Source organism: Lytechinus variegatus, chromosome 5 (assembly GCF_018143015.1).
Source record: "Lytechinus variegatus isolate NC3 chromosome 5, Lvar_3.0, whole genome shotgun sequence".
Classification (NCBI taxonomy): Eukaryota; Metazoa; Echinodermata; class Echinoidea; order Temnopleuroida; family Toxopneustidae; genus Lytechinus; species Lytechinus variegatus.
In genome coordinates, this window is record NC_054744.1 from 4787514 (window position 1) to 4799878 (window position 12365).

Below are 12365 nucleotides of genomic sequence, written 5' to 3' on the forward strand. Positions count from 1 at the left end.
GTTTTCTTGAAAATTCAGTGTGCTTGTATTTGCTTACAAAGGAGATCGCGAGAATTTTCTATACAAAAAAATATGGTTTGGATGGATTTCCATAGTTTTTGATTGTGAATCAATCGTAACTTCTTGTAAGAAGGAGCCTGAGCTAGCTAAATCAAAACAAATATCACACTTAAGAGCAGAAACTGAGTACTTCGAAAAGTAATATGCACCCTTAATGAAAATAACAAATATAATAGTATTGCGAGAAAATAGTGGATATGAGAAAACGAACACGACCTTTGTCCTTTTGTTCACAAAACCAAAACATTGCAATACAAATATATATAAACATAATTTCAAATATATAGATTTTATACAAAAATAGAGTACGTAACAACAAAAATATCAAATTGAATACTTTGATTTTTGAATAGATTTGATAGAGCTTTGTCAGATGAATACAATTCTGTATAAAAAATAAACATTGAAAAGGCACGATATCTGAGTTTTATAAGGTAATCACAATTATATCCATGAGAATATGTTTTCCGTATGATTGCACTAAATAGTTTTTGCAGCTTTATATTCTGTACGACTTTATGGCGGAATGTTTAAGTCAGATCTACAGAATCAAATCGCCACAGTTCTGTCACCCTAAGTTCTGTAGCACTTGGTGATCTTGATGATCAGCATGATCAGCATAATCATTGTTCTGTGGCAGGATCTTCGTTATCATCATAGTCAGCGGACTTACAGTCACAACTACACCCTTTCTTAAAGTCAGGGTCATTGTCTAAATCCTTCAGGTCTGAATAAGCGATCGCCCCGGTCGACTTTCGTTTGTCGATGGTAGAAGCGGCGGCGAAATGCGGGACCACCCTACCGGCGGTCGGAGTAATTTGGGCCACTGGTTTCTCCGGCAGCGACGATGAGCTGTTCGTTTTCGGCGGGTATCTCTTGTTTTTATCCAGTGTAGCGTACAGTGCTGATATGTATCCCGAAGCGTTTTCGTCAAAGTGCCGCGGTTGATGGAAAGATTCGTTTAATCTTGAATCCGGAATCTCTGTGCTGAACAAAGCTGCAGGTACGGAATAATGGCTAATGCCATCCAAAGGCATTTCTGCAGGGACTTCGCCGTAGTCGATGTTGACCCTTGTGTTTGGTCTTCGCGGCTTGCGGAAGCCGAAGACCCAGCAACCCATGATGATAGCGATGAGCAGGAGGAGAACTATGAGTGAACCTGACACGATGACGATGATTAGATTCATGTTTGCAGATAAAATAGGATGGGAGGTTGGTACCTCCGACTTCTCGACCTGGATGATTGTGACCTTTTCAGTGGGTTTTGAGGGTATTGGTGGCGCCGTCTTCCTAGGTGGAATGACCACAACTGTGGTACCTGCTCTCGCTACCAGCCGATTTTTGATGACCGCCTCGCACTCCACTGGTTTACTATCGTGTTCCATTTGCACATTGGCGATCACAAGTACCTTTCCATTGTTGCCGAAGACCACACCTGGTGTCTCGGGGGTAAGGAGATTTCCCTCGATAAACCAGTTGTATTCCTGGACTCGTGTGATGGCGCTGACTTCGCAGTGGAAAGTGGCATTGGTACCGAACTGCACAGAGTTGGTCAAAGGTCTAACATGTACTTCTGGTGGAATGCTCATAGGGGTCACCTCACAACGCCGGGGTTCTCTTAAGGCACTACTGGTCGCTTCGCAGATGAAGGTGACTCCATTATCTCCTGGTGTAAGTATCCTCCTATAGATGTTCGTATGCTTGGCCGCGTGGGACATTGTCCAGTTCTTGCGATACCATGTAAGGTTCGCCGCAGGATCACCTCCCATTGATTCGCAACTAAGAAGGGCCACTTCACCTGGCCAGAAAGCATTTTTAGTGTTCTGTGGGGTCTCGGCAGTTACTGAGCACTTTGGATATCCTTCACTTGGTGGAATTAAAACGGTCAAGGTGGCAACGACTGAAGACGCTCCTCCTGATCGACTGATAAATGAACAGTAATATTGACTTTCATCTGCAGGTTTGACGTTGACAATCTGAAGGTTGAATTCTCCAGATGTTCCATTGCCAACGACAGAGAATCTTGCTCGTACGTCAGGGTCTAAACTATTCACTAGATTGTTATCTATACTCAGCTGCGCTTTGTTTCTGTACCAAACAACAATGGCGCCGGGTTCGTTTCGTATCGTGCATGGTAGTACAACAGTTTCTGATTGAATTCCTTCTATAGATGAGGGTTCGACGATAAATCCTGCCCGAGCATAATGAGTCCAAACAACTGCACATAAGAGTACAGGAATGCAACATATATGGTTCATTCTTGCTGGACTGAATTTAGAATTCACAGAACCAGTTGTTATGGAATAAGACAACGGTTACAGGGGGCAACGTCGTCTGGTGTCGATGACAAGCTTACGAAAATATAACTTCGTGCCGAGAAAAGGATTTCGTCTGTTAACAAGCACATAAGCGTTGAAAGTATTTCCAGTCCGATCTCTAGTAAGGTTTAAAGTTGTTATGACTCTGACGAGACTCTCGATGTACCGAGCAGCTCAGCGTGCATCTGAGTCACTGTGTCATGCGCAGACGATCCACTCGGCAATTGCGAATCGGCCACCACCTCGTGAAAGCTGACTTGATTAGATTTAGGCGTACTCCTCTTACGCGTTACAGGAGTGCCTTCTCCTTATACACAAGCACTTCCATCTCACAGTAGTTAACCAATGAATTGAATAAACCAACCAGCTTGTGCAGATGCAGGTGTCAGGAAATCATGCCCGGCACTCAGTAACAAGCTCAATTTCGTAGGGAAGGAAAAAAATAAAAACCCCTGTTCATAAACAACTTCTCGCAGTAGACCGGCAAACACATAGGGAGATAATGATGGTTTAAAATTAAAGAACGAATAGAATGATTCTTGGGGCGTCCTGTTTGCATTAAAGCGATTGGTTAACATTGGTTCGACTTTTGAAAAATCTGAGCTAGAAGGTCACACTTGTCACCTGTGTCTGTGATATGTTACAAAAATGAAGCCCAGAAAAAATTGTGTTCGAAAATAATTATTTAGTGCTTCAAAAATTGAAATATAAAGTGACCGGAAACACCATCTTAATTTCATCCCATACACTTATGTGTACTATTTAGGTGTCTATAAGACGCCTATTTACAAAATCAGGGTTTGCCTTGTAGTTTTAGCTTTTCATTCTCAATAATTGTTGTTTTCAGGGTTTATTAGTTCTAATACATGCACTTGTACACATGTTTCATCTTGGTTTGAGAATTTCTTAAATCAGCCGCTCACAAAGTTAAACAATACCTTTAAGCAATATTCAGAAGTTCAAGTTCAACTCTGATCACAACAGAAACTTGTCCACCGCAAAAACATTTCCGTTTTTACTTAAACCATCAACTGCATTTACTAGTTCGAAAGAAGGTTGGCTAAACAAACAAAGATAAAAGAAGTAGAAACACCATTAGAAATAGTATGTAGAAAATGGTCCGTGTCTCTGATGGAGCGATTAAGTCAGATATGATTAAGTAATCATAAAATTTTATGGGATACGCCTATGAAAAAAGTTATTTTTCTGAAGGGTGTGATCCTTTGTCATTTGATCAAATATATTTTACATGGTATAGTTCTGTCACAATATTAACAAACACGAAATTACTACACAAATTATTTATTACTGCAAAATTGTATATTTCTTCAAAATTAGAAAGTACGTCAAGGTTAAAGGGTATTTTCACCCTTACAAAGGATTTATTGTAAAATTATAGCAGAAAAAATGTAGGCGAAAGTTTGAAGAAAATCCATCAAAGGATAAGAAAGTTATTAAAATTTATATTTGATTTGTGACGTCATATGCGACAGCTTATGTCGTATGGTAAAGAAATAAATGAAATGTCATTTTCTCAGAAAATTGAAAAATTATTTTCACTGTACACTAACGATTTTCACCAGCTCCAAAAAGAAAATGAAAATAAGTCATCACGAACCATCAAAAATGAAATTTATGCATTTTATATTACGTAACATATTGGGCAGCTGCTCGTTTATGACGCTACAAATAAAGACATTGAAATTATAATAACTTGCTTAATCTCTAATGGATTGTCCTCAAACGTTCACCCGTTTTTTAAATTATTTTTTTCTGCTATTTTTACAACAAAGTTTTCGTCAGGTTGAACTTCCCCTTTAAAGCGTGGAACCTCTATTTAATGAGGGAGAAGTTGGTTAAAATAGATCTGTACTTAGGACGACTAACATATAAGGAGAAAAGAGATCTCAACTACAGAGAAATAGAAAAAAAGAAGGAAAGGAGAAAGACTGATTTTCTGAGCGAATGGGTCATTATTTTGATAAACCGTTAAAGGTTTTCCAAGTCAATTCATAGATATCGTTATTTTGTTTACGTTACTTGAACATGGTGAATAGTAAAACCGAATAAAAGTGTGTGTGAAGAATTGCATTATCATAAAAGCAAAATAGATCATTCACATATTTTACAATCTTGGCAAATACAAACTAGAACAATAAATTTGTAAATATAATATCCTATTAAGGAATCAGGGTAAATGACCTTATGTAGATAATACGGCCCCTGTCTATTCTGAGAAACGGGGATAAATCAATTGTGTTGCACAACATCATGAACATCGAATGAAACATGTTCTTGGCCCGTTCTCAAAGGATGACTCTGCATGGATAATTACGTAGAAACCTTTAGTTAGAACCATAAAAAGGGAAACTATATCCTCAAAATATGGCAAAGAAGGAGGGAAAAGAATTTGAACTTGCATTTGGAATAAGTAAACAAAATATAAGAAATATGAAATGAGTAAAAATAGGAATACGAGAATTTCAAAGGCCTCCTAAAACCGCAGAATAGCTCCATTTTGTCACTGGTGGGTCGTAATGGCATGGTCGACATTTTACTTGCGGAAATGTTAAAGTGTTCTAGGTCCTACTTTTTGGTCTATCAATCCCAGGATTTTCTTATCGAAATTGACATTTGGCTCTTAAGTTTCTTGAGGAAGAACAAGTCTCCGGCATGTCACCTTGAAAAGCAAATATTCGCTTAGGGTACATGGTCAAATTTCCTCCTGGAGATGTCAGATATTGTGTTTTTTTCCTTCAATGCTAGTTTGGTTAACGAGTTTGAAATTTTAGTAGGTAAATATCGCCAAGGGTGTAATTATATTGTATATGTTTTCCTTGGGGATGTCCCGTGATACGTCAGTTACACAGCTGATATTTCAAAGGGAAGTCAGCACATAATTTATCACTTTTGGTTTTTATATTTATATATATTTTTTATTCAAAGCTATACATTTTAACCTATAGAACGGTATTTTGTTGATACTCTGTTCGACGGGCCTACGTTTACTGTAACACTTCCCCCCCATGTATGACAAGGGCTGTGATCGAGCAAAACTGTACTTTTGCTTTATATATATATATATACATATATATATACATATATATATATAAGGAGTATTTTGCCATCAACTCATCAAATAAAGTACGGTTACATTAGGTTTTATTTTATTCACCTCTCCCAATGAATTACGTCGGTTTATTTTTAATTACCTTTGATAAGAGAAAACACAGCGACCGAGCGATATTTTATTGGAGGGAAGGTTGTTTAATTTTCAATAGACAAGATTATTTCCGAAAAGTCAAGAGCGAGCGAAATTTTTGACCCTCTTAAAATTTATTCCCCATCTTTACACCAGTGAAATTATATCAATCGGGCTAGAATATAGATCTGTTTTCAGAAAGTCATTTGAAATATGCGAGTAGTTTACGATCAAAGCGAACCACTGTCTGACAACCAAATATTTCTTTAGTCGCATGAACATATGATGAAGCAGTAAACTAGGGACTTTGTTGGGAGTTACTTAACAGACATGACTGATGCTATGATAGTCAGCAAAAAATGAAATAAGTAAAAATAGTAGGCAATGTCTCAAATATGAGTATGGATTTACGGCCGAACACGAACGAGAATAATATTTTTGTACGAGACCAATCTGAATTATTGTTACTTACATCCAATTGAGATTCATTAAAAAGATAATTTCACCATTTGTAACATATTTGTTAGCTACACTTTAGAATAGTGTCTATAGCCCAGTATGATTTAATGATCGTCACTGGGACTGGAGCCCCTCGAACACACACCCACAGAAAGATATCCACACACTCACGCAAACACACATGAATTCTGAATTTCAAAATCAATGTAATGATTGATGGCATGCAATAATAATCGGGATTGTCGCCATCAATACTCTAGTCCACAAATACAAAACGATCCATGTTACAACCAAACTTTATAGCCTTGAGTTCTTTACGCTATCTTTGGTTATCTTTTAAATGATGTCAATAGTAAAGTGTGAGGCTTGTCTGATACCTCTATTTCACTTTAATAAACAGATAAATGATACTGCAAACGGAGAACAAAATTACTTGATGGTAGTCACCCTGCACTAATTTTTAAGCATCTAGGCATATGCACACCTTCTTGCCGTTTTTATTTGGGGGCAGGGGGGGGGCACAGTTCGGATTGTTTCTTCTTTATACATAGTTTGTTTCACTGTCCCCTTCCGTTTCAACGTTAAACACCCAGCGATCATGCATCTCATACCACGCGATTCAGGAGGTTGCATTTTCTTTCTATCCTGCCGAGGTGTTACGCAAGTGGGACAGTGACTTGAGCAAAATATACCTTCAAATTCAATCATGGATGTGTAAGAGTGCATTAGATGACACATCCTGGTTCTTCTTTCTGCACCTGCTACATGAAAACTCGATGGATGCTGAATCATGTTTGCTATGACCCAGCATCTGATGGTGCTATGACGGGGATCTTGACAGCATTGCCGTGGCAACGAGACAGTTGAGAAACAGTACACCGCACATCACTCCACGCCAAACACTGCGCTTGAGGAATAATAGAAGTGACAGGTTATCGCCTGGTCTTCAGACGAGGGTTTCGTGAAATTGGGTCGTGTGGTCTAGTGGTTAGAGCATTTGGACTCATTATCGTGAGGTTGTGAGTTCGGCAATAATTGTCTCCACTCTATTAAAAGAAAGATCAGAGAGGGATTTCCGTCGTCTGTAACTTCTGCCACTTTATTTTCTGACTATACGGTTGGTTACCTGAGCCGAAATGCGTCCTACATAATTAAAAATAGAGGCCTACCAGCTTTGTGTAATGCAGCAGAAACCTTAAGTCCTGCCGAATTCATACGGAATTTACCTTAACCGAGAAAGAAACAGGACTTGTCGAATGTTTCATCCGACAGTTACCCTAGTAACAGTCGGACGCTTGTGCCTCTCAGCCAATCATAACACAGATAATTGTCTGATATGGCAACCTTTCAAAAGACAAATGTTGATGAATCTCTCCCCAGATTACCAATAGTCCTGCATCTTAATTGATTTTCTTCATAATAAAGATAAGCTGGAATTAAAATAGCATGCATGGTGATATATGTCAATTTCGTTTTTCCCCCATGCCACTTCGGCCTTAAACCTAATGCGAATATCGTACACATTCAATGTCATAAGAATTTGCCAACATTATGTCAAAACAATGTCCGCACATCACATAACAATATAAATCTCTAGGACGAAAGAAATACATTATCCTTTAAATTGAGATCTAGAATGACAGCTAGGAAAAGAGTTATCGATACAAAGATTTGAGATGAAGATCCAAAACAGAGTAAGAGTCAATACAGTCACACCACTTTAACTAACTAATGACTAACCAAACGCTTTGCATTGTTACCAGTGGTGTTACATCGGTCGGTCTTGGGTCGGTTTTCTTGTTGTGACTGTAGCCTAATAAGGAGGACGACAGCGAGTAGAGGTTATGTATCCATCCCGTTGAGAATAAAAGTCATTCTTTATTTCCGATTTCAGTCTGGATATCTGGTCGTTATTAAAATGCAGAAGGTCACGATTAGATTCCTAATGATGCCCCCTCTTTCCGTTCATCTATCTCACGGTTTCCCTTTCTCATTCCAGCTTCCCCCTCTCCCCTTGCCTCACCCACACACTCACGAGTTTCTTTATTTCCTTTAACCCCTGCTTGCCAATACTATAAATTTATTTGTGTCTTTACCGGGTGTCTTCAGTTGTCACCTTTCATATACACATTTGAGCCTAACACTTTCAACCTTTCGCCTTTATCTATTACGCGAATATTCTCCGCTTTGTATTCATGGCTTACCAATTACATTAACACTTAATTGAACAATCGATGAACTTTTCATCTTCCTGGATAAATAAATTTGATTTTTAACAGGCCATTCAAATCATTTTTTATTCGACAACTTAAATTAAAGCAATTCTTTGCCTTTCTCTGCGGAAAAAAATACATTACCTTCTACCTTAATTCCCTACACTCTTAAAAATGGTGGGCATCTTACTGTCCACACTACAATTGGTTAAAAATCAACTAATTTGCGGTAGTTTTAACCCAATAATGTGTGCTTTGAGTGAAAAGTGCACAGTATTGGTTTAAACCTACCCAGAGTTGGATAGATTTTTTTTAAACCAATTGTTGTGTGGACAGTGACTTGCCCGACATTTCAAGAGCGTAGGGGAGTTCTTAATTCATAGAGTGAGATCTTACGCTATGAACACACCCACAACGGGTCATGTTTTTACCGGTGGCAAAACATATTTCATTAAGAATTCGGTCTGGTGCGTACAGTAAACAATTCCGGTTACCCCCTTCAGCCTGTCAGGGTGTAATAAGAAACGGAAGGAAGGCCATTGATTAGCCCCCCTTGGCTAGAGTTGTAGCTCCCGGTTCATGCTCACTCCTCGTCACAGTGGCAAAAAAATTACGGTTAACTGAATGTCGACAGGAATAAGTCAATCTTTAACTTAACTGAGGCCGGTTCTTTGTAATGGAAGTCATTTGAGAAGTGATAAAACACTTACCAATAAAGTCGTCTCGTAACCGACCATCGTATTTTAGAAATGGAAAGTTTTATTCACATTTCACCGTCCATGGAGGATCATCTTTACAAAAAAAAATACGGAAAGATGGCATTTATTTTTTTTTTAGTTTTTAATTTTACAATCATTTGGATCCAATCCAATAGTCATTTGATATAGAGCCTTTCCTTTCTGTCACACTGCACACACACACTCACACACACACACACACAACTCCGTATTTGAACCACTAAAACAATGATTACCTGATCAATTTAGTCGATGTATTTCTTTGTCATTAGCAAAATAGATGGAATTTATATTTTTTTAATCTGGTCAACAGATGAGGCCCTCTAGATTCACTTTCTTCAAATATCAAAAATCAACACTCTTTTGGGGGCATCGTCGTCTAGTGACCATAACTCTCGTCTTGCGTGGATTCGGTTCCAAGCGATGGTGTGTTTCCTTCAGAAAGAAATTTACCCACATTGTGCTGCACTTAGCCCAGGTGAAGTGAATGGGTACCTGGTAGGAATTTGTAGTTTATACCTTGAAACGCAATGCACGTAACAGCTGCTCTGCTAACATGGCTAAGGCCAGGATAATTATATTGTAACTGCAAGACACTTAGAGACCTATGAAAAAGTAAGTGTTCAGCGCTATATAAGCAAATATAACTAGGGCCTATTAATCATTATTATTATAAAGAGGACCTTGCGATTTCGTATATAGCTTCTTCATGATTTTCGGGGTATTCAATTATATTTTAGTGTTCAATTTAACATATTTAGAGAAAATGTAATTTTTCTCATGAGCGATGTATGTTTCATGAATACTATAGCGTTTTTTGGCTCGATAAATTAATATATGTCACTGCTTTAAAGGAATTCGAAATTTTGTTTTAGTTTGATAAAAAAGGATAAAGGATCTATGTAAATTACTTTTAAAACATTTGGTGAACTTGGTCTTCTAATCTTATGTCGCTTTAGATTAAAATAAGCCCGATAATATTATAAGTAATGTCCTATCGACATCTGTCTCTTAGGGGAGGGGTCTATAACCGCTGTTCTTCCCTCGTCTGACCTGGCTGGAAAAAATGAAATATAGCAACATAATTATTGTTGAAGACGGCTCACCAAAAATAATTTACACTTAAGTTCTCACCCAAGCTTTCGATGGGATGATCTTGTCTTACCTAATTGCTCAGAAAGTGGTGAAGAGGTATAGTGTCTTTGAAGATGTTCTATTCGTGACCAAGGTCAGGGTGGCACCGCCCTGTCTATCGGATCTTCCTGTTTGTGCGTCGGTGAAGTTGAGGGATAGGGGTCGGGGTTCATTACCATCCACTCTCGTTGACAAGATATAGACGGTGTTTTGCTCCAGCTACATAGCAATCAGTCTTGCTGCTATAGCGTCGCCATTTTGTTTGTGGAGAGAGTGGTAATTACAGTACAAGGAGCCGGGGGGCACTTACATTGACGAGTGGATACCATACGCGACCAATAAAACACGTAAAAAGGATGTCTTTTCAAGATAGGGCACGTTACGTACGAAACGTGATAAGGGTGTCAAAAACACAAATGTAATGAAAAAGTGTATCTATTTCGTTAGGAAAGCTACGTGTTTAGGGTCAAATTTGCGGGGATGATAAAACAAAATTAAAATGTTTTACAATGGATGTCCTTTTTACCCCAACAGTACGTGTTAAGAGTCCTTTTCGCGACGTGTGGAAGGTAAGGCCGTACTGAACCCAAATAATGATGTATAAAAGTAAAACCGACGATCGACGGACCCGTGGCATAATCGCTCCCGGATATCACTGTACTTGTTTAGGGGTTCATTTCAGGGAATACTTGTCAAGAGTATATCGTTTTGTTTCCAATACTTTTAAAGGGTAGGGTTTAATTCACACGCCAATACTTGTTACGGGGTGCATTTTCAGAATATGGAAAATACGTGTTTAGGGTGCTTAAAGAGACCCTACATGGTTGCGAATTGTATCCACTCGTCAATGGAAGTGGCCCCCGGGACTAGGAGTTTGTATGCTACCTGGAGAACATCAGCCATAAATGGACAGTCACACTCACGACACCGACGCCAAACCGACAGTGTATGTCATTAGAAGTAACGTATATAGCTTTGGTCGGTCTGGCGTCCGTTTCATCTGTGTGACTGTAACATTAGTGTAACTTGACAGCATCATACAACATCTTCCATTAATATATATATATATATATATATATATATATATATATATATATATATATATATATATATATATATATATATATATATATATATATATATATTGTACAGAAATGGATGAAGAGAAAAATGGTAGGCGTAGCTTAAATCAAGGTTCCCCGAGCTATCTACCCTTTTGGAAAAATTGGTCATGCCGAAAAAATGTCTCCGCCGGGAATCGAACCCGGGCCCCCAGCTTTGAATGTCGGTTCCTTAACCACTATACCACAGAGACGGGTTAATGGCAAGGGCGAACCCAATCCGATTGACCGTCAGATAGACAGATTTTCGACACTATACCAATTTTAATACCAAATTTAACTACGTCGATGAAGAAAACCGGTAACTCGAGCTATAAAGCCGGGGTGAAAATAGCAGCGCTTTGTATCTTCAGGCAAAAAGCGCTATAATTGTATATATCCAGCTATAATTGTTATCATAAATTATGGATACTATTTATTTTCGTACAACTCATACAAAGATTCCTGTAATTTGATTGGTTGAAACCCATTCGATATCCATGTTGTGCTGCATGCAAGTTTTATTTTCCATTGCACTGCGACCGTGCATTTTTTATTTTTCCATTGCACTGTTGAGCTATCTCCTTCAATGTACGACTAAGCATGTGTGTGTACCATAGAGTTATATAATGGTGTGTACCTACATTTTGTATATGTGTGTGTGTGTGTTTGCGCGCATCGAAGTAAGCGCATGTTGACTGTGCGCACTCAGATTCATAAATCAAAGTGCGTCACAAAAGAGCAAAAACAATTAATTGCTTTCATACACCGGAAAAATCAATATATCTTTAGAGAAAATGAATTGTAAGACGAAGGCAATATATGTCATGATTTCATCTGCTTTTCTTGATTTTTTTTCTTCTCTATTGTCAAATAACAAAATCTAGAAAATTCGTTGTATAAAGCAAATGATGCATGTCTTCATTCGTCAATTATGCGACCTATCTACATGTACTCTCGTTGAGGCTGTGTTCACCCCCTTGCAGTCGGCCTAACCTGCTAACGGCTTCGTACAATGGATTGAACAGAGCCTCAACTCGCGTGAGGATAGATCGCCTAATGAACTCATGTGCATGCATCATTTGTATACTATATTCATTTATTTGAATCTTCATATATTCATAATCGTATATCATTATGAG

The 12365-nt window shown here is 38.3% G+C and overlaps 1 protein-coding gene across 1 annotated transcript; it reads right to left on the reverse strand.

Moving 5' to 3' along the window:
• Positions 1 to 562: 562 nt before the first annotated feature.
• LOC121415116 (kin of IRRE-like protein 3) lies at positions 563 to 2656 on the reverse strand. Its single transcript, XM_041608214.1, has one exon. The coding sequence runs from the start codon at positions 2316 to 2318 to the stop codon at positions 684 to 686; it is 1635 nt and encodes a 544-aa protein (XP_041464148.1). The 5' UTR covers positions 2319 to 2656; the 3' UTR covers positions 563 to 683.
• Between the last annotated feature and the right edge of the window lie 9709 nt (positions 2657 to 12365).